Genomic DNA, 21,158 nt, shown 5'->3' on the forward strand with positions numbered 1-21,158 from the left:
ATATAGGGCAGTGGATTCATTCCAGAAACCAGGGCAGCGGGCAGAGTAGAAAAGAAGAAACAAACGTGTAAAAAGAGGATTGTAATATCTTGTCGTTGTTTGCTTTTTCACCACGAGGCCTCTGTGTTCAGGATATTTTCTAACCCTCAGGGGCTGTTTAAGAACTTCATTGGTTTATGGCAGCCTGGAGCCGGTCATCGGGAATGACCGCCTCAATTTCTTCTATTAACGAAACATCTGAAATGGGATGCAAAAGCATCAAACAGCTGTCCCTGGACAGTCTCCGTGCTTAGCACGTAATTTTACAGTAGACAGGCTTTGGCTAAAAATAAGGTTCCGTAGAGTTCTTCATGTTGTGAAATATTTTTTTCCTTCAAGTTTCAATTTTCTTTTTTCTTGTGTCTTCCTCTATAACTTGCAGTTTGCCTTTGCGCATTTTGTGTCTATATATTTCTTCGTCATCTGCATCACCGTCGCCTATTTCATCACCACCGAATAACCACGGTTGGAGAGGTCTCAGCCCCCCCCCCCCCCTCCCAAGAAAGAGTAATGATCATCTTATAAATACCGATTATAAATATTATTACAGGTAAAAATATTAATGACCGTTATGCATTACACTGCGCAGTGCTATAAGGCTCACTTTTTCTTATAGCGGGAGCATGCATTTTGGCAAAAACATGGCAGTGGCTTAGCTCGACTATGCCAGGATATACGTAGCGATAGGTACGTTTACCTTGCTGAGCTTGCTGTGGTAACTGTTTGTTTAGCAATGAGATACATTTGGGCTCCATCTCGGTGGCTATGCGCGGTCTGTTACGCTCGCCAGTCTGGCATCTCCGTTTGGCAAGCCGTTCCTCTCTCTGTGCGGGCGTCTCCTTGGCTCTCTTCGCCTTCTTACGCTCATTCTCTCTTTGTTGAGTAGCCAAGTGCCAGGTGACAACCTCAGGATTGGAAGAGTTAATCTTCTCTTGTGTATACCGCCGTTTAGCAGCGGCTGGACTCTCCTTCTCTGCATTCATGTCAAACGCTTGATACAGCCGCTCATTACAGCTCCACCTTTTATACGCAATTCTGCTCAGGCGACGTGCGGTTCGTGTGATAGAGCGGCGCGCGGTGATGAAGCGCGCGGCTTTGAAGTGGAGCGGGTGCCCGGCCGCGGTGACGGCGAAGCGCACGCCGCATCTGTTGCTCCTCTCTGGTTGTCATGGTAACGACGCATGCGCACAACTTGCTTCTCCCAGCCACCGCGAAAAGCTCGAGCGGTAGCCCAGTGTAGCTCTCGCTGCGAAAGTAGTGTGCTACAGATATAAATACACGCTGAACTCTCTTAGGGAAGTCCTGCACTGTCCGGTCATGGTTCCTCCCAACCAATCTTTCACATCCCACGGTCCGCACGAAGCAGGTGTCTCCACATAGGAGCATGCAAAGAGCAGAAGGTCCAGTGCAAGTGTGCAGTGCGCACTTCGGAGAAAGCAGCGGGACAAAAGGGGCACGAACGCCCGATGGGAGTATAGTACTGCGGAGGCCACGGCGCGGTACAGTAAAATGAATGCGACACGGGGAGCAACCATCGAAGCAAAACGTCTTCCCAGCGTAGAAGACAGCCACGAATGTCGGTGCTGTGCTGTGGGTGAAGTTCTCGCTTGTGGCTCCGAAGGTATCTTGTCTCTATAAGGAGTCTTGGGCCTAGATAGGTCACTCTTACAGCCTTTCGTCGAAAGGAAGCTAAAACACAAACTTCGGAATTTTCGTCTGGCTACCACCAGGGTAACTGATCTCAGTGTGCTAGCGTCGAACAAGAAGAGCACACAGGAAATGCCACGACCTGACATTCAAGTAATGTATTTACTTAGGGTAGCCGTGTATGTTTTTCACTTCAAAGTTATGTTTGCGTTCTCAGTGTTCAGATGGCACTTTCCCGACTTGGATCCAGATCTTGCATCAAAGCAAAAGTGTTTTCTTCTTGGTGGGTTTCTGGCATCCCCTAGAAAAATAAAAATGCCTCATTTCAGTATAATGCAGCTGGCAAGACTCACTGCACTCTCTGTTATGGCCGTGAAAGGGTGTCGAACATTTGATTTGAATAAAATCAATTTTTTGTGCACAGTCGTGGACAGAAGTCTGTGAACCACGTGCTTCGTAAATGAACGCGCAGAATGAGAGGCGAATGCTCCAGCTTATTGCGTTTGCGACTTACCTTTTATCACCGTTGTCTCTTTTGCGCGGTTATAATTACAAGATGATTCGCACTGTCGGCTATGCTAGCAGCGCTGCTTTCCGTGTATTTCGACGGAATTTTCTCTATCGAGACGGAAAAATAGCTCCAGTTCGTGAATTCTTCAGTGGTCACCGTTGCGTAAATATTCTAGCGGTGGCGCCACGTGTACGTGTACATTTCAGCTTATAAAAGCTCTTTCTACGGTAAAATACATGTTTGCGATTAGCTGACGTATCCTCTCAGCCTAGCCTGACTTGGCATTCCTGATTGTTCCTGTTGTAGTCGTTAACCAGTTATCTGCACTTTACTGCTACGGTGTTAAATTCCTGGGCTGGCGTGCAGGTATAGTTGGCCGTGATCGAAAAATTACGGTGGAAGTAAAGAAATTTTAATTATGGGATAAGTCAGCGATTGGTCGGATTTACGGCCAATTTTTTAGGAATGATCCCGGATCCATATAAGAGCAACTGAGCTGGAAAGGCAATAGGGTTCAGTTTAGTTGCGGTTGGTATTGAGCTCAAGACCTTCGGAATGCAAGGGAAGCACGCTCCTCATGTGCCACAGATCTCGGTTGTTCAAGCTGGATTCAGGTGGACCTAGTGAATCCTATTCTGTCTTTCACTTTGTGCAGTGCCTTAGAGACACAGACTCATGCGTACATAATTATGAATACGCTATTTATTAATTACATAAATATTTGAAATTAAAGCGAATGTTCTCAATGTGCACTGTACTTGAAGCATCCGATTCGTGTGTATGTGTGACTTATAGATGTGTAAAATGTCACTCCAGTATGCCTTATTTAGTGCGCATGGTAATTACTGAGAATTAACCGCAGCGGTGGCCAAGTGGTTGAGCATCCGCCTCGCATGCGGGAGGTGCGGGGCTCGATCCCCAGTGCCGCCGGGTACCCACCGGTAATACAATGGGTACAAGCTTTCCCCTGCCTGGTGCTCGGCCAATTTAGGGTAAAATGCTTGGGAAATGGGTCTCTGACCCCACCTCGAGAAATCGAAAATACCTTGTGCCATGGCTCTCCTTGGCCATAGATGCCCTTGCGCCATAAAAAACCCGTCATCATCATCAATTACTGAGAATTATAATTAGGATGTGCAGTGTCTGTAATAACATCCTCAGGTGACGTCACCACAGTGACGCAAAGCGTAGGGTGAAGAGATCTACGTCACAGGCGCTCGCAGCCGCTGTGTAAAAGCGTTGAAACGCTCAGCAATAGAAATTTTCTACAATAACAGCGGTTTTAGCTTCATTGTAGCCATTTTCAGCAGCATTGCGCGATAGAATACAGGGATGTACCGGCAAACCTACTCTTCAGCCCAACGACCGTGCGGCCGCCGAGCGGGAGACGAAGAAATCCTGTTTACTGCCGGTGGCCGCCGATAAGTGTTCTAGCACCACCTACAGAGGAAGAGTGGACCAGGCCAACAATTGCAGTCGGCTGCGCCCAAGGGAGAGCGATAAAGGAGGGTGCACGGCGAAGCCAGTGAACGGCGCGGAAAGGTGGTCACGGTAGAGCCACTAGATTTCTTCAGGGGGTTCTGGGGTTGGCTGGGTAAAGGGGAAGCTGCGTGCCGGCCGTCGGTAGTTGGTCTGTAGTTTTCCTTTGAAGGGGTCGCTACGAGGCAATCTCGCCGCGGAATTTCTACGCATCATTTGCCCTTTGTTTTCATCGTGCTGTAGCAGCCGGTTCGCCATTGAGTCAGGTTAAGTGCAGCGTTGCAGCGAACACGGTTTCTGCATAATCAAGCTGAACTATTGTGCATGTCCAAGCGAGGCGTCGTGATGTGCACAGTGAACGCAATCAAACCGAAGACGGCAAGCGGAAGATGGCCAAGTATGCACGAGAGCGTAAGACGCCAGAACGGGCCTGTGTGACGCACAGCCGGGCATTCGCTTTTGAAGCACAAGATAGGCCTGCGACTTTATACCACTAGGCAGCTAATGGCAATCAGTTTTCCCTGACTCACGCGCTAAACCGGAAAGCTTGCTGTACTAATTTTTTTCTCCCGTTAAATTCGGTTGAGTTTTTAGGACGAGTACGTTCTCCCGCTAGCCTGTTTGGAAGATTACCTCGTTATCTATAACTACAACATGCCCCTAAAAATAAAAATAATGGAAGTTAATTAACGGTTTCCAATATTAATCAAAACAATTAAAGCATTCAGTCTCTTTGTTGGCGCCCAACGAAGCCCCCAGTGTAACCTCAGGGCTAAATTAAATTTAAACCAAGTTAGCATCTTTTTACAGCGACAGTTGTTCAACGCCCGTTACTGTGTTTCACATGGAAGTAGTAGTTGTATAATCAGTCGTAGGTGCCGCCGTAACCGGTGGGTGCGTAGCCATAGGAACCACTGGGAGCATGGTCACAGTGAAGGTAGGAGGAGGGTTGCTGTAAAAGGAGGAGCGTATTATGCAGCATAGGCAGGCGTAACGGGAATGTGGCTATATATACCACGGGAACCGCGCGGATGGTGCTAATCAGGAAAGTAGAAGGGTGCGGCAAGAGTGCATGTCTTCGGAGCCTGGGGTTAGCGTGGAAAGAGGAGCATGCGGTGAGAGCAAAGAAGGAGCATCCGTTCGACGGTTGCCACGGGTACCATCCGGGGGTGGCTACCCTGGAAGCAGAAAGATGGTTACCGTGGAAGGAAGATGCTACTGCGACAGCGTCAGGAAGTTTAACCGGAGGGTGGTTACGCCTTACAATGGCTTACCCTAGGAGGAGGGCTACCTTGAAAGGAGGATTTTATGGCTAGAACGTAGGAATTCGCGAGTGGTTAACAAAGGAAGCATCCGGACGGAGGCTATCGCGGAAGCAGGAGGGATAGTATGGCGAGAAGGAAAGAATGTGTACCGCCGTCGATCTGCCTAGTAGAGGGTCACCGGTGGTCCGCGCCTACAGCAGCGGACTGGGAGAGTAGAACTGGTCGGAAATCTGAGTATGTGAGGAAATATAAAACGAGCGCTCCAGAACTATGCTGATATGAGGTGGATCTGGTATTATTTACCTCAACATATCGCCAAATATAAATACCTTAGCAGCTGTCGCTAAATCTCGCGTTACGGAGACTAATCGACCTTTCAATTTTCATTTTAAATTGCCACCTAGTATAAAAAAATTGCTTTGAGAGAGTGATACAAACCTTTTTCCTTTTCTCCAGAGGCAGAACGCCGAGCATTCGCCAGAGCCTAACGAAGTAGATGTTCAAATGAGTGATGTCCGCCGTGCGCTTTCTGTACTCCCCTGTAGAGTCAAGAGTGGTGAGGTGGTCGTGAATGTACCCGTGATTTTAAACTGAGAAGGCGGCATGGCATTGAAAAGAAGCGCCGAGTTCAGGGCACTAAGTCCAGGCTCTCTGTCACTGGTAAAAAAATATGTTATTTGGAAACGGACTGCCTGTTTAAAGAAATCAAATGACTTGGCAAGTCCGATTGCAGACCTCTTCGGTTATAACCGCTGTTGCGGACCAGACCAGTGTAATGTCATTGTCAAGGAAACTTTGTCTAAATAAACAGGTGTACTACACGGACTTAAATTTGTTTTAACAAGAGAGCGTTAGTGCCCATATGTCCGAAAAAAAATGGTCCGGCGTTGGCGCCCGCGTTGTCGAGTGTTTAAAGCTTCGCAGCAGCAGCCGTCAGAGCAACTGGCTGCTTCGTAATCTCGTTGGGCCACTTAGATCAGGCGACCATGTGGCAGTAAAAATAATGATTGGTCACGACAATTTGTTAGGGAAGAGCAACCTGGGCCGCACAAGCTCCACCGGTAGCAGCACTTGTCATCGCTACCGCGTCGCGCCCTAAACACGTATATTCGTAGCGTCCTACATGTAGGATGACGTTCTTTAAGCGGTACTCTTGTGTATAGTGTAAAAGCTAGTTCGTGCTGGAGTAGGCTCAAGAGGTTCTAAACTTTCCCTGTGGAAAGTTTGTCGTGTCTGCGTTCGTTTTTGCGCATTTTGATCGTTCAAAGATATCGACCAGCATTCTCTGGAGGCCATTTTCAGATTTTGAACCCATTGACTACGTTGTGATTCTGCGAGAAAAACAAATAATTTTTGCACACTGCTACAAGAAAACTACTCCGAATGATGAGAAATGGTATTTTAAAATCGTTGTGAAATTTTTGAAGCTTTAGCACACACATCAGGTAGAAAATCTGCCTGGTATACTATTTTGTACGATGGCTCAAAATTTTGTGCCGACATTATAATTCCCATTAATAATAAGATGATTATGAATTCTGAAGTGAAACAATCATGTCATATAGAAAATAGTTTAATGTTTTCACATTCCTATAGTTTCGGGTTCAGGAGCAGCTTAAGCGACCCTTTGAGCATTTTTATTCGTGAGGTCAGTATTATTAATGATGAGGCTGATCGCAAGTCTCCTCGGGTTCCAACCGGCTTCCCAATTGATAGAAGATTTGCTCTTGCCTGCTGTTCAGATATTCTGGGGTGAAATTCATCAGAAGATGTGCTTTTTACACCAAAGTCGTGCACACACACAAACGAAATCAAGTTAGCCATGGCACTCTTTCACCGTTCGGGCCTTCATGACTTAACAACAAAATTCTTCATTATTGTCGCGCTACAGCGTGCTGAAATAGAGCCTAACATAGGTTTTTACGGGAACCGTTTTTAACGTGTATGCTGACGTGCCGCTTTGTCTGACAAGTGCATCGTTGAATAAGTCAGCACGCGGAAAGCTTTCATTAGAGAAAACAAATTCAGTAGCACAAATATTAGCCTGCCAACAGTTGATTGAGGGAAAAAGCAGTTGCTTGAGCAATTAGGCACTGTTATCTGAGAATAAAAATTTAAAAAATATTACTTGTAAGTTTACGCGATGTAAGTAGGCGTTTTTCAATGGTAATGAAATCAAAACTACGGGGTCAATACGGATGTTGAAGACTGCTATAATTTGATGAAAGTTCACGAATGAGCAGCCGGACCGACAACGCGTGGCACATAATTTGCTTTATTGCCTTCTAATAAATTACAGGAGATTGAGACAAAGGTATCAACATTGCTCTCAAATTAGCATAACCATTTTTGCATATGAAAATCACTGTTCAAATCACAAGTACAGCTTTAATAGAGTATTTTTCCATCGCAGGAATTTTTAAGATGGTGGTCACAGATGTAGACGGACAGTGCACAATTAGTTTCAACCGACTGTAGATGGCTGCTGATAAATGTCTTTAGCAAAGGGGTGCAGGGCAGCAGTCAGCCGGGGTACACATCGTAAATATAGAAAACAAGAATATATGGTGCTTTCCTCGAAGACAAGACGGCGCTTATAAACAACGTTTATATTGAAGGTGACTTCTCAACCGAGTACACTGAAGAATATCACATAAGGACTCGTAAATCCTTCTGTCAATAAGTTCAAACGTTATAATTTTCATTGAGCGCCACACAACAGCAACTAAAAAGGCCGCCCGCAGCGGTGGAATTTCGACTGAGGCGAAGTGATAGAGGCCATGTGCTGTGCGATATCAGTGCACGTTAGAGAATCATAGGCGGTCGAAAATTCCGGTGTCCTTCACTACGGCGTCCTCATAGCCTGAGTCACTTCGGTACGTCACACCCCATAAGCATAAACCAGGAACTAAAAAATGTTTCAGAATCCGACCAGCTTGAAGGAGTTGAACGTAGGAAACTTGCAGTTAAATATTTTGTGCTAACTTTTGTAATGATGGCGTAATTATTCAAGTTAGTCGAGAGAGCGTTCAAGCTTCTCAGGGCAAAGTGGGTGTGGGTGCGACATGAGATGCCATCAGCAGTGGCGGTACTTTTTCAACGCTCAACTGCCTGCTGAAGTAGACAAAACGCGACACCAATCAGGACAAAGACCGCATCTTTTTTTGGCTGCACCTCATGACGCATTACAGTGCGTGGGAAAAGGAAACGGCAATCTGAAATCACACCGCACAAGTCGTTATTTCGGTCTTCAGCACAATGCTGCGAAGCTGTGGAAAATAGCTTATACAATGCCAAGGATATGTTAGTAATTAAACCAATACATTAAATGCTAGCGCAAAAATACGGCACGAATTAACGACGAGCGTCATTCATCCCAGGAAAGTCTATTTCATGTTGCCATCCTAGAAAAAGAAGCACACTAAGGACACCGGACAAGGAAGACCAAACAACACAAGCGCTTACTGTGTTGTCTTTAACCTCTAGCATCATCACGATCAGCCTGACTACATCCACTGTAGGGCAAAGGCCTTTGAAATGTCACTCCAATTAACCTTGTTTTTTGCCAGCTGCGCCCACCTTATGTGTGCAAACCTCCTAATCTCATCCGCCCACCTAACCTTCTTCCGCCGCCTGCAACGCTTGCCTTTTCTTGGGATCCACTCCGTTACTCTTAAGGACCAGCCGTTATCTTGCCTTCGCATTACCTGCCCAGCCCAAGCCTATTTATTCCTCTTGATTTCGACGAGGATGTCAAAAACCCGCGTTCGTTCCCTCACCCAATCTGCCTGCTTCCGGTCTCTTAACGTTACACCTATAATTACGTTACACCTATCTTTCCATGGCTCGCTGCGTTGTGCTTAACTTGAGCTGAACCCTTTTCCTTACCCTCCACGGTTCTGCCCCGTAGGTGAGTACCGGTAAGATGCAGCTTTTGCACACTTTTCTCTTGAGAGATATTGGTAAACTGCCTTTCATGATCTCAGACAACCTGCGATATGCGCTCCACTTTATTCTTATCCTTCTTGTTATTTCCTTCTCATGATTCGGATCAGCTGTCACTACCCGCCCTAGGTAGACGTATTCTTTTACCACTTCCAGCCCCTCGCTGCCAATTGTGAACTGCTGTTTCCTTGCTACAGTGCTGAATATTACTTTGGTTTTCTGCGTGTTAATTTTTAGACCCACCATTCTGCTTTGCCTGTTTAACTCATTCATCATGATTTGCAGTTCACCTCGTCAGTGACTCGTCAAGGCAATGTCATCAGCGAATAGCAGATTATTTAGGCATTCTCTATTTAATCTTATTCCCAACTACTCTCAATTCAGGACTCGGAATACTTCCTGCAAACAGGCGGTGAACAGCATTGGCAAGATCGTGTCTCCTTGCCTGACGCCCTTTCTTATTGGAAATTTATTTCTGGCTTTAGAGACGACTATAGTATCTGCGTAGTTGCTATATATATCTTCCAGTGTTTGCACGTATGGCTCTTCGACACCCTGATTACGCAATGCCTGTATGACTGCTGAGGTTTCTACTGAGTCGAATGCTTTCCCGTAATAAATGAAGGCTATATATAGAGGTTGATTATATTCTGCGCATTTCTCTATCACTTGATTGATAGTGTCAATATTATATATTGTAGAATCTCTTTTAGGAATGTCTGCCTGATCATTTGGTCTAGTAAACTCTAAGGTCGGCCTTACAATATTAGCGATTGCCTTAGTAATTACCTTGTAGTAAACTGACAGCAAGCTGATCGGTCTGTAATTTTGAAGTCCTTGGCGTCTCTTTCCTTACGAATTAAGATAATGTTTGCATTCTTCCAAGCTTCTGGAACGCTCGAGGTCATTAGGCATTGTGTATAATGGGTGGCTTGTTTTTCTAGCACGATCTCCCCTCTGTCCTTCAACAGATCTGCTTTCACCTGATCCTCCCCAGCTGTTTTTCCCTCTTGCATTGCTCCTAAGGCTTTCTTTACTTCGTCTTTCGTTACTGGCGGATTACACATTGCTGTGCGCTACTGTCTCTCTCATTAAATGTCTGATTCCATTGGCTACTGTACAGATTTGTGAAGAGCTCTTCAGTTACTGTAACTGTTTTATTCATATTGGTAATGACTTTGCCCTCCTTGTCTTTAACGTATACATCTGGTTTATGCCTATGCCTATCTTCCTCTTCACCGCTTTTAGGTTACCTCCGTTCTTTAGAGCATGCCCGATTCTCTCCAAATTAAATTTCGTTATGTCGGCTATTTTGCGCCTATTTATTTACTTCGATAGCTCTGTCTGTTCTATTCTGTTGGTAGGGTTAGACGGCCTCATGCTTTGGCGTTTCTTAATCAGATCTTTCTTCCCCTGATATAGCTCGTCGGTGTCTTGTCGAACCGCCCTACCACCTACTTCTACTACACACTCCGTAATGATAGCTGTCAGATTATCATTCATTGAATGAACATCAAGATCGTCTTCCTAAGTGAATGCCGAATATGTGTTCTGCAGCGATATCCTGAATTCCTGTACTTTCGCTCTTACTGCAAACTCCTTAATGCACCTCATCTTAACTGGCTTCTTCCGTTCTCTCTTCGCGTCTATGCTTATTAGAGACCTTACCATTCTGTGGTCGCTACAGCGCAACTTTCCGAGGACGGCCACACCCTGAACGATGTCTGGTTGAGCACATAGTACGAAGTGGATTTCATTTTTTGTCTCATCATTGGGCCTCTTTCAGGTCTACTTCCTGTTATCTCGTTTGCGGAAGAAGGTATTCATGATCCGTACATTATTCCCCCCCCCGCCCCATCAGCGAATTCGACTAATAACTCCCCTGCTACTTCTAGAACATTTCCCGTAGTCGCCTACCGCGTGGTCGCCAGCCTGCTTCTTGCCCACCTTCGCATTCAAGTCACCCTTCAGTAAAGTGTTGTATTATTTTACTTTATTCATTGCCGATTCCATGTCTTCATAGAAGACTTCAATAGTCTGGTCATCATGGCTGGATGCAGGCGTGTAGGCCTGCAACACTTTCAGCTTGTACCTCCTATTGAGCCTAATTAAAGTAGTTGCTACCCGTCGTCAATACTATACAACTCCTCTACCTTGACAGCTATATCGTGATTAATGAGGAATCCCCCACCTAGTTCTCGTCAATCCGCTAATTCGCGATATCACAGTGTGTGTCCGTCCTTTTGTACTATATACGCCCCACCGGCCTCCTATCTTCACTAAGCCTTATGACATATCCAATATAATTCCCGCTAGTTTCTCGAACAGCACTACTAGGCTAGCCTCACTACATAAAGTTCAAGCGTTAAACGTTGCCAGATTCAAATTCCAATGGCGGCCTGCCCGGAGCCAGAAATTCTTAGCACCCTGCGCTGCGTCAAAGGTCTGACCGCCGCCATGATCAGTTGCTCCGCAGCCGCTGGGTATTGAGGGCCGAGGGTTGCTTGGTTTGTTCATAGAAGGTTGTGGCCATGTACTACACCAGGGTGGCCAAATCCTGTTCTGGTGAGGGAGTGCGTTGTCGGTTCTGGTCACCGAGATCGGGTCGCACCCCAGGCCTGGTTATGCAATTCCATCGACACGCGTATTTTTTCTTAAACCCAGTGAAGAAGTGCATGACTCCAGGATTCGAGCCCCGGTCCTGTTGCACGCGAGGCGGGTGCTCTACCTCTACATCATAGCTGCATCTCTAGCTTCTAGCAAGGTGCCTAAAAATTTTAAAGATATCAATACGTCCCTTCCTAAGGGTTCGGAGGAGGAGTAGAAAAAGAAAAAATGTCGGATTTATTCCGTATGTTCATCGGTTTTCGCATCAACTAAAAAGATTGGGCAACAGATATCATGTTACTGTTCACTTTTCTGCCCTCAAAAAGTTATCAGTATTTGTGCGAAGATTGCCGCGTGCTCCAGAAGCGACTTGCAAGGTAAAAGGAAACGGCGCAACGTGAATCGTGGGGACCGCTATGTCAGGTGTGCAAAAGGAGTGGTGTATGACATTATTTTCTCTTGTGGCCGGAGCTACATCGGTCAAACTGGCTGTTTCCTTAATGTGCACCTGGAAGAGGAATTTTTTTCCTTCAAAAAGCCGCCATCACCCAATGTTGCTAAGCGCTGTTCGAAATGTAGTGGTTGCAACACTAAGCAGTGGTCGATATGTAATGGTTGCAACCTTTTGCTTCATCAAACTGCAATCTAGTTTCGGCGTCAAAATCAACTAAATAGACAGGTTTCAGAGGTCTATCATATCCATAAGAATAAGCACACGAGTGTTGCTGACCCAATGGTGGCCCTGCAGGAAAGGAAGTTTTCTAATCTTCGCGCACTTGCATGAATACTTATCCTGATGCGACTGTGTGAATGATTTTATTTGTTTGTGCTTTTCATCTTTCTTTCATAATTATGCGTTTTTTGAACAAACGCCCACCTGCGAGCACACGATTGTGTTGTTCGGTCCTCCTTGTCCGTTGTCTTGAGTGCGCTATTTTCTCAGTGATGCTATACCAACGACCTAAAGTGTTTATGCTATTTCAGTTCATGTTGCCAGTTGGGAAACTTTCCATTGAATTGATGTTTTAGAAACAGTGGCCTTTTTGGTCCAAAATTGAGAGTTTACGAATGGTGGCGACACCCGTGATGAATATTGTAAACTTTGTTAGTGTTACACACCTCGATGACATTGATAGACGCACAGCTGCGCAGCAATAAAATCAGTAAAACAGATGCAGCAACCAAAATTCACAGATATACCAGTCGGTGATAAACTAGGTGCAAAACAAGAACCAAAAACACCCTTTAGAAGATAACGAAAAAAATTTATGAGGTGCACTTAGGTATCCTTGCGTGCGGAAATGCGAACAATGTGTGCAATCCGCCACCTGCGCCAGAGGCTGGGCCAGAGCCGTACATTGCAAGGGGCGGGGTATCAGTGAGTGCTTCAAGATGGCGCTTCGAATGCACGCCAGAGAAAATTTACCGGAAAAGGAGTAAATTTGTTACATGCTCGATTGCGAGATCTGTAATTAAAATGCTCATAATTACTCATGTAGGTCTCAGTACATATCCAAAAGATACGTTTTTACAAATGGTACGGTCACTAGACGCGTCTTTATTCAGCTTCAAACGTCTACGTGTCTCGACGGAGCCAGTAAAGAAAAAAAATCGTATCGGAGTGACAGCGTCCTCGTCTCGCAAGCCGGCGGCGCGGGTTATATTTAAGAGACCTTCTATTTGGGCTAGATGGTTCATTTCGATCCAGAAATGAAAACAGTAGCGCCGAAAAACACAGAAACAATAGAAGAGCGACGTATGACAAGCGCTAACTTCATCTGATTTTGTCCCTTCATAAGCGAGCAAATATAAAGAAAAATCTAGGCATGCGCAGACAGAAATCTCATGTGCGATCAACAAAACCGTTCAAGATAAACAATCTCAGCCTTAACAAGGTTCACAGATGTTTTGCTGACACACCCTTTTCCTTTTTTTCTGATGTGGTACGCCTATAGAACCTTTCGTGCCTTGCTATCACCGCTCCTGCCCAGAATCTTTATCTCACCAAGTCGTGGCTCACACTTTTTGCATTGTTTGCAATTTTCCCCCGCCGAATGTTCAGCCGCTCGGTGACACACCTTGCACTCTGCGCAGTGTTTGGGTAGATGCACCCCTCCCACTTCTTTGAGCGAGCGCGCGTGCTCTGCTGCACGGTCGTTGATGCACAGTCCCGTTTGGCCCACATAGGCCTTCCCGCAGGTCAGTGGTATCTCACAGACCACACCGGTGCAGCCCCCACCAATCCAGCCACTTGCTTATCAAGCTCCTTTGCATACCATGCTGACACGACTTCCCGAAAGCCGATTCTAGGCAAAGATTGACAATAGCGCTTTAACTGTCTTTGAATGAGCCGATGCAAACGGTAGCGGCTCCTTCTTAGGTCGAGGAGCATACTGCCAACATACATGTTCTTCTCCAAAAGTAAGCCTCAGGTCTAAAAACGGTATGCAACCCTGCAAGGGCATCTCATGCGTGAAAACCAACCCCTTCCCGTCCTCTTTAAAAATCTCTAGAACATTGTTTACAGAATCGGTGTAGGACACGTCGTTCAGTATTTAAAAACTATAAAAAAATCGTCATATTATCTAACAACTTTTAATACCCCCTTCCCTATTAAACTTTATTCTAGGGCGCGGTCAATATAGCCTAAAAGAATGCTAGTAAGAACCGGGGCTACGCAAGATCCGATGCAGATCCCTTTCTTTTGTCGATAAAACGTGTCGTTAAACGATACAAACATTACGTTAACGTAAAATTCTAGCATTCTCTTAAAATTAGTTACCGACACACCTGAGGCGTTCTTGAACACAACTGCAGCGGTATTCTCTATGGAATCTTTTACAGAGGTGAACAGCGCATCGTAAGGAACAGAGTAATACAAGTCCTCCACAACCATCGAGCATGCATATCCAATGGAAAATTCTTCCTGAAGTAACCTAAAAACATCAACTTAGCTTTTTATAACAAACGAATCATGACTATGAAGAGAATTAAGATTCTTCTGCAGGTATTTTCTCAGAACATGCTGCCACGTACCATTCTCACTCACTATTATTCTAAACGACACCGACGGTTTGTGCGTTTTGGCAGTAAAATTACACTTAGAGTATTGCTCCTGGTGCTAACAATGTCGTTTGCCAACCTGTTCAACTCCAAGTCCCTGCACATCATGGCCGCCTTGCCTTCCACTCTCATCTCACTGGCCTTTATAATGTTAAAGTTCTTGGAAATCGCATCACCTGCTCTTCTTCTGAACTCTCCTACCGGTAGAACCACAAAGCCGCCCTCCTTGTCAGATTGTAGAAGTCGGAGACTGTTCTGTCTGAAATAAGACACGAATTTTGCCATGGGATCCTTGCCAGGCTCGGTGACGGTGTTACTGGTAGTGTTCATCATTCCTAGATTTTTCTGTATATTTGCTCGCTTTTCAAGGAATAAAATCTGATGAAGTTAGCGCTTGTCCTACGTCGTTCTTCTACTGTGTGTATGTGTTTTTCGGCGCTACTGTTTTCCTTTCTGGAGTGGTTTCGATTCCCGCCCAGACCTCAATTTTGGTCTCTTTTTATTTTATTTACGATATAAGGTGCGGTCACTTTGGCGGACAGCCTCTGCCTAGAATTTTAATTCACGCCCCTCATGAACCGCGAAAGGCTTTCGCCTTAATAATGCCGTTGTAACTGGCCACTTCCAGATGACCTCGCTATTCGTACGGGCCCAGAAAATCCTCACTGGTACCGGTCGCTTTTTGAAGTGGAGAAGCCCACCACCCTCTCCAGTCTAATTCACAGCTCATCTCCGAGTTCGCACGCAAGGTATCTAAATTCTTCAAGCTCGGATGCTGGCCAGTACCTGAGCAGAGATAATGACTTTTAACACAAGACACTTTCCCCGCATGGTTCTATATTAGGGGGGGGGGGGAGAGGTGCTACTCCTAAATTACCAAACGCCAGGTCTGGCATGTCACCATCAAGGACATCACTCGCACGTGCGCCAAATATCGAACACTAACATCTGTCCAAGGTATGGCACCGTGAACGCCACCGCTGGACATTGTGCTCCCCGAGCTGCTGAGCATGCAGTGAAGCCGACCTCACTGGCGCTCATAGGTGTCGGAAATACCTGGCCCCAACACCATGGGCCGCCCCTGCACCAATCATCAATAGCCCACTGCAGTCGCCGTTTAGGCCGGCCACAGCCACAAGTAGCCACCCCATAACGCAGGCGCCAGTGGGTCAGTTGGGACCGTAAATCATCCGCAGCTTTTTCCAGTCTCCGACCCCACAAACACTCTCTGCCACCAAACGGTCGCCGACACCCCAGCCTGGCTCCCCTGCCAGCACGAGCAAAACACAACGCCCCCGTACCAAGCCTCCAGTGAGCAATCCAACAGAAGGTGAACTAATAAGACATTCTTTCCACTGCTTCTTCACGTGACCCTATTCAGATTCAACAACTTACACCCGAAATACAGAAACTTATGGCACACATCCACCTCTGTCAAACCACTATATGCCACAAAATGTTTCCCGTGGATTCTCGTGGCCTATTCAAGCTGTCAGAAGAAAGCTTTTACTAGGGCACCCTGCCATCCTGTGCTGCATGGTGGCAAAATAAACGTTATTATTATTATTATTATTATTATTATTATTATTATTATTATTATTATTATTATTATTATTATTATTATTATTATTTTTATTATTGTTATTATTATTATTATTATTATTATTATTATTATTATTATGGCAGTCGGCGGCGATTCGAACGGCCCAATACTGATGCTCTGTATTTTATCAGGTCTGCAAACATCGACCAGTCAGGGAGTCACCGCCCCCTTGGTTGATCATCGCCTGCTGATCCTGGCTCTTCCATCGATGAAAACGTTCCGGCCGCTTCCATCCTGATCCTGGCGCTTCAGTAGCAGAAAATCGTCACATCTGGAAACCTTGGCTCCTCGGCTTGCCTATTTAAGAAGACAGCATTCCTGTGACGATCTGCAGTCGGCGGCGATTCGAACGGCCCAACACTCATGCTCTGTATTTTATCAGGTACTGGACGCTAATTACCTTTACTTATCGTTTCTGTTGCCGCTCACTGCACTGTGCTTGTCTCGAACTATGTCAAATATGGAAGACTGTACCGACTGCATTGCATGCCATGGAGCGCTACCGCTCCATGGCATGCAATGCAGTCGGTACGATGGACGGTATCTGTGACGTTTAGAGTGTAAACTCGGCTACCGCCTAGGAGTGTCATGTTCCGGCATAAGTAGTAGTACCTACATGGGCATGGGACAAGCGAAAAAGGGTTCATAGAGCTGTAAAACGTGTCGAACTGGAAAGAAGCGCGCCCTTTCTCATTCAGAAGCGGCACCTGCAGGGAAAATATTTGAATCTGAACAGCTACTGCTGCATGAAATCCGAGAGATCAAAGCTAGCATAGCATCGCTGTCAGTTTTGCACCAGAAAGTTGACTCGGTCGTGCTACTTAAGGCAGAGTTCACGAAGCTGTCTAAGACTGTCGGAGAACTGGAAGAGTCAGTGATGTTTATGTCAAACCAATATGACTCGGCACTTGAGCAGGTTAAAGCTAGCACAAAACTTGCTGCAGCACACGAGGCGGAAATTGGCGCATGGAAAGCGACGGTGCAAGCACAGGCAGATGAATTACAAGCTCTACGTGAATTTCGAAATGAAAACGAGCAATATAGCAGAAAATGTAATCTGGAGATTGAAGGACTGCAACAAGAAGAAAATGAGAACGTGAAGGAAAAACTGATTGACCTTGCGAATAAGCTTAAGCTGAACTTTCCGATCTGGGACATTGAAGCAGCCAATGGGCTGCCTAGCAAAAAAGAAAACCAAACCGTGCTTATCCGCTTCTCGACAGTATCAGCGAAAGAGGCGTGGTTTGATGCGCGTAAGAAACTGCGACAGTTATGTGTGACTGATTCAGACCTGAACCTTTTCTTCAACGACAATCTAACGAAGATGAATCGGGACCTGTTCTGGCGCACGCGCATGGCAGCGAAAGAAATAGGATTCAAGTGATTCTGGGTGAAAGGCGGAAAAATCTATGCAAAAAAGGATTCAAATTCCTATCTCATTCGTGTTATCCAGGAATCTGATATGAAAGGAATTGCTTAAGCAGAATGACAGCTACTTTCAGTGAATTATCTGATTTTACCTCGTTCAAGAAATCTTTTGGACGCACGTCACCACGCGATTTTACACTGGTGAACATAAACATTAGGAGTCTACGTAAATACGGGGATGAATTAAAAGCGCTAGCTGAATCATTGCTTGATTTTGTAGATGCTTTTGTGGTCACAGAAATCAATGTGTCAGAATATTTCCTACATACGTTCTCGTTAAATGGGTACAGGTGTTGCAGCATAACACGGACTAACTGTAGAGGCGGCGGCATTTCTATATTCGTTAATTCAAAATATGACACATCACCGGTAGACTTTGCGTTCAGGCATGCGGAATGCCTCGCCGTAAAGGTTCATTCCGTAAATTATGAACTGTTATTGTTAGCGGTATACCGGCCCCCAAGTAATAGCGCTACTCGTTTTGTGTTGGAACTGGAAGAAGCATTGAAGAGCTGGTCATCAGTGGATCAAGTTTGCCTGGCAGGGAATTTCAATATTACCATCTTATGTCCAACAAATACCTTAGCAACAGATTAATTATCCGTTTTGGCTTCTTATGGTTTCACGTCAACGGTGATTGCCTCGACAAGAGAGGAAATGTTGAATGGCCGTTTTGTGACATCTTGCTTAGACCATATTGTGGTTCGAGGACCTAATCATTCGCTCACTTATTGTGTTATCACTCATAGATTATCTGACCACTATGCTGTCGCTTGCCATGTATCCCTAAGTGTATCGTTCGTCGGCATGCAGTATTCAAGTGATAAGGTCAGAACCACGTCAGAATTTCAGATTACGTTTATGGATCAAAAGAAACTTTAGCAGTCTCATTGTCAATTTCACCTGGTCTTTGATGATTGACGGTGGGCCCCCAGACCAAGTGAACGATAGTTTTTGTGAGCGTCTAGCACAATTTGAACGGTCCTGCACTACACTCAGGAATAACAAGTGCAGGAAAATCTATCCATGGCTTAATTCCGATAATATGCAAGCCATATCTCACAGAGATTGGCTTTGGAAAAAAGTAACGCACACCTAACAATAAACACCTCCAATTAGAATATAAGATTGCAAGAAATGATGTAGTTGCTCTTCTCCGCGCTGAGAAACGTCGCTTTTTCTTATACATATTTAATCAATCGTCCAAAACTGCTAGCAAAACCTGGTCACTGATAAACCATCTCAGAGGGAAATTCGAGACTGCAAAATCTGTGATAGAACATTTTCCAGGAAACCCTGTCGAAACAGCTGACTTGTTCAATCATTTATTCAGTCAGGCTTCAACAGAGGCTTTATCTATGCCTCGGCAAGATGTGACGCTCGGTGATTCATTGGCAGCATCTCCATTTTTACCGTGGCTTTCGAAGCCTGACCTTGCCCGGATCATTTTCAGTTTTCGAACGTATAAACCACCTGGAGTATATGGCATATGTGTAAGCTTGCTGAGAAAGAAATTTGAGGCGCTTTCAGATAGTCTGCTTTTCATGTTAAATGGCTTCCTAGATACTGGAACTTTGCCACACAATCTAAAAACTGCTCCAGTTAGACCACTACATAAGGCAGGAAAGAAATCTATTATTTAAAACTACCGGCTTATATCTATTTTTCTCGCATTATCTCAGGTTATAGAAAAATTTTTGCTTGAGGTTTTGACTTCTTTCATTCAAAAGTTTTCAGTTTTGTCTGACCAACAATTTGGTTTCATGCAAGCCAAGGGTACAATTTCGGTCCTGGAAGAATTTTCAGATGATTTGTATTCTGCTTTTGAACATAATCTCTTTAGCTGTGCCTTTTACTAGACGTTTCGAAAGCCTTCGACAAAATTTGCCATGACTTATTACTTCGCAAATTATATCTTACCGGTTTTAGGGGCCAGTTCTATACTCTACTTCAAAACTATCTCACCGATAGGTCACAAATGGTTGTTGTAGCACCAAATACTGTAGCAGCAAATTATCCCTTGGTGCCAGGGTCCCTCAAGAGTATCATTATGCGGACAATATCGTCCTTCTAACGAAGCATATGAACTGCAAAAAGGCAGTTGAATATCTGCAGCAATCGTTGCATGAAGCTATGGTCTGGCCTTTTAAAAACAAGCTGACCGTCAATCAAAAAAAGACAAAAATTGTATGCTTCAAACATCCCCTGAAGATTGCAACCACAGTCATTCCAGTATGCCATCATACCCAATACTGGCTATCCTGTAAGTGTACGCCAGTCGAAAATACAAACTCAGTTAAGTATCTCGGTATTCATTTCGATAGTGACTTGTCGTTGCATAATCATGGGACGCATGTTTGCTCCAAACTAAGATCTGTCGCATGTTTACTCTTTAACATTAAAAGTTTGGTGACGTTTCAGACTAAAAATTGATAGTACATTCCGTTGCATACAGCACCTTAAGGTATTGTATAACGATTTTCGCTTTCTGCTCACAGCGTTGGCAGGACAGATTTGATAACCTCTTAAAAAAATACATTAAAAAGTGGCTTATAATCGCGTTACAAAACCAAACAAAGATATTTTTCATGTTTTCGGTTTCCCGTCCTTTCAATCTTTATTCATTTCTGGACGGATAAATTCAAGCATCCACACGTCTCCCCACGAGTGCTGCGCAAAGAAACGCGCTTCGTTGTACCACGCGTATCTACTAGATACGGAGCAGCAAGACGCTGCGTGTATGTCCCAAGGATATTTAATAATTTGTCAGACGATTATTTTTCTGTGGACTCTCGGTCTCAATTGAAGAGTTTGTTACGCATGTTGTAATGCATATGTATGCACTTATTTTCCTTTTGCTTGTCGCAGTTTGTTGTGATAATGCTTTTGTTTCGATGCCTAGAAACCTGGTCTATGCTTATCACTCTTATTTTCACTTATGCTTATCACTCTCATTATCACTCTTTTTTGCTTATCACTCTTTTCTTTGTTGGTTTAAAATATGTACATATATACTGTAACCACATCGCTTAGCTGACGATGCCGGGCCACGTCACACAAGCCACCATTGGCTTAGATGGGCCCGTTTTGCTGTACTGATTTTTGGGTGCTTAATAAAGATTAATGTTGTTGTTATTATTAATATTATCATTATTATTTAACTGCACGCCGACCACAGACATCCGGTTGCCGACTACCAATCCTATTCAACCGCTCCTACGCCCGCGCTACCACGGTACACATATCAACCACACTCGCCACCCCATCTCTTGTATCATTGTATACGACTTTCCAACATTTCCTAACACAGATGCGCCAGCAACTTCAACAACTGGAACTGTAAATGCAGCGACAAATGAACGCCTGGCATCACTTGGTAGGGGACTGTTACTTTCTTAGCAAGCAGATCGACTGCATTTCCTCGAAACGGGCTGACGCCGTGGAATCTTCTCCGGAAGAAACATACCATCACATCCCACCTGTCCCAGACTAGATTTCCTCTCCTGGACGCTCATATTTGCCCTCACTAATCCTCGTATAACACTCCACTATCATTTTCAAATGCGGCAGT

The 21,158-nt window shown here is 44.9% G+C and overlaps 1 protein-coding gene across 1 annotated transcript in view; it reads right to left on the reverse strand.

Moving 5' to 3' along the window:
* Positions 1 to 1,829: 1,829 nt before the first annotated feature.
* LOC144099527 (sodium-coupled monocarboxylate transporter 1-like) overlaps positions 1,830 to 21,158 on the reverse strand; it is a 185,563-nt gene continuing 166,234 nt past the window's right edge. Inside the window, exons 14-15 of the mRNA XM_077632897.1 lie at positions 5,380 to 5,480; positions 1,830 to 1,987 (exon numbers count right to left, since the gene is read on the reverse strand). Of these exons, the coding sequence (XP_077489023.1) occupies positions 1,907 to 1,987; positions 5,380 to 5,480 (182 nt within the window). The 3' untranslated portion in view covers positions 1,830 to 1,906. The remainder of the gene's footprint in view (positions 1,988 to 5,379; positions 5,481 to 21,158) is intronic.

This window comes from Amblyomma americanum, chromosome 7 (assembly GCF_052857255.1).
Source record: "Amblyomma americanum isolate KBUSLIRL-KWMA chromosome 7, ASM5285725v1, whole genome shotgun sequence".
Taxonomy (NCBI): Eukaryota; Metazoa; Arthropoda; class Arachnida; order Ixodida; family Ixodidae; genus Amblyomma; species Amblyomma americanum.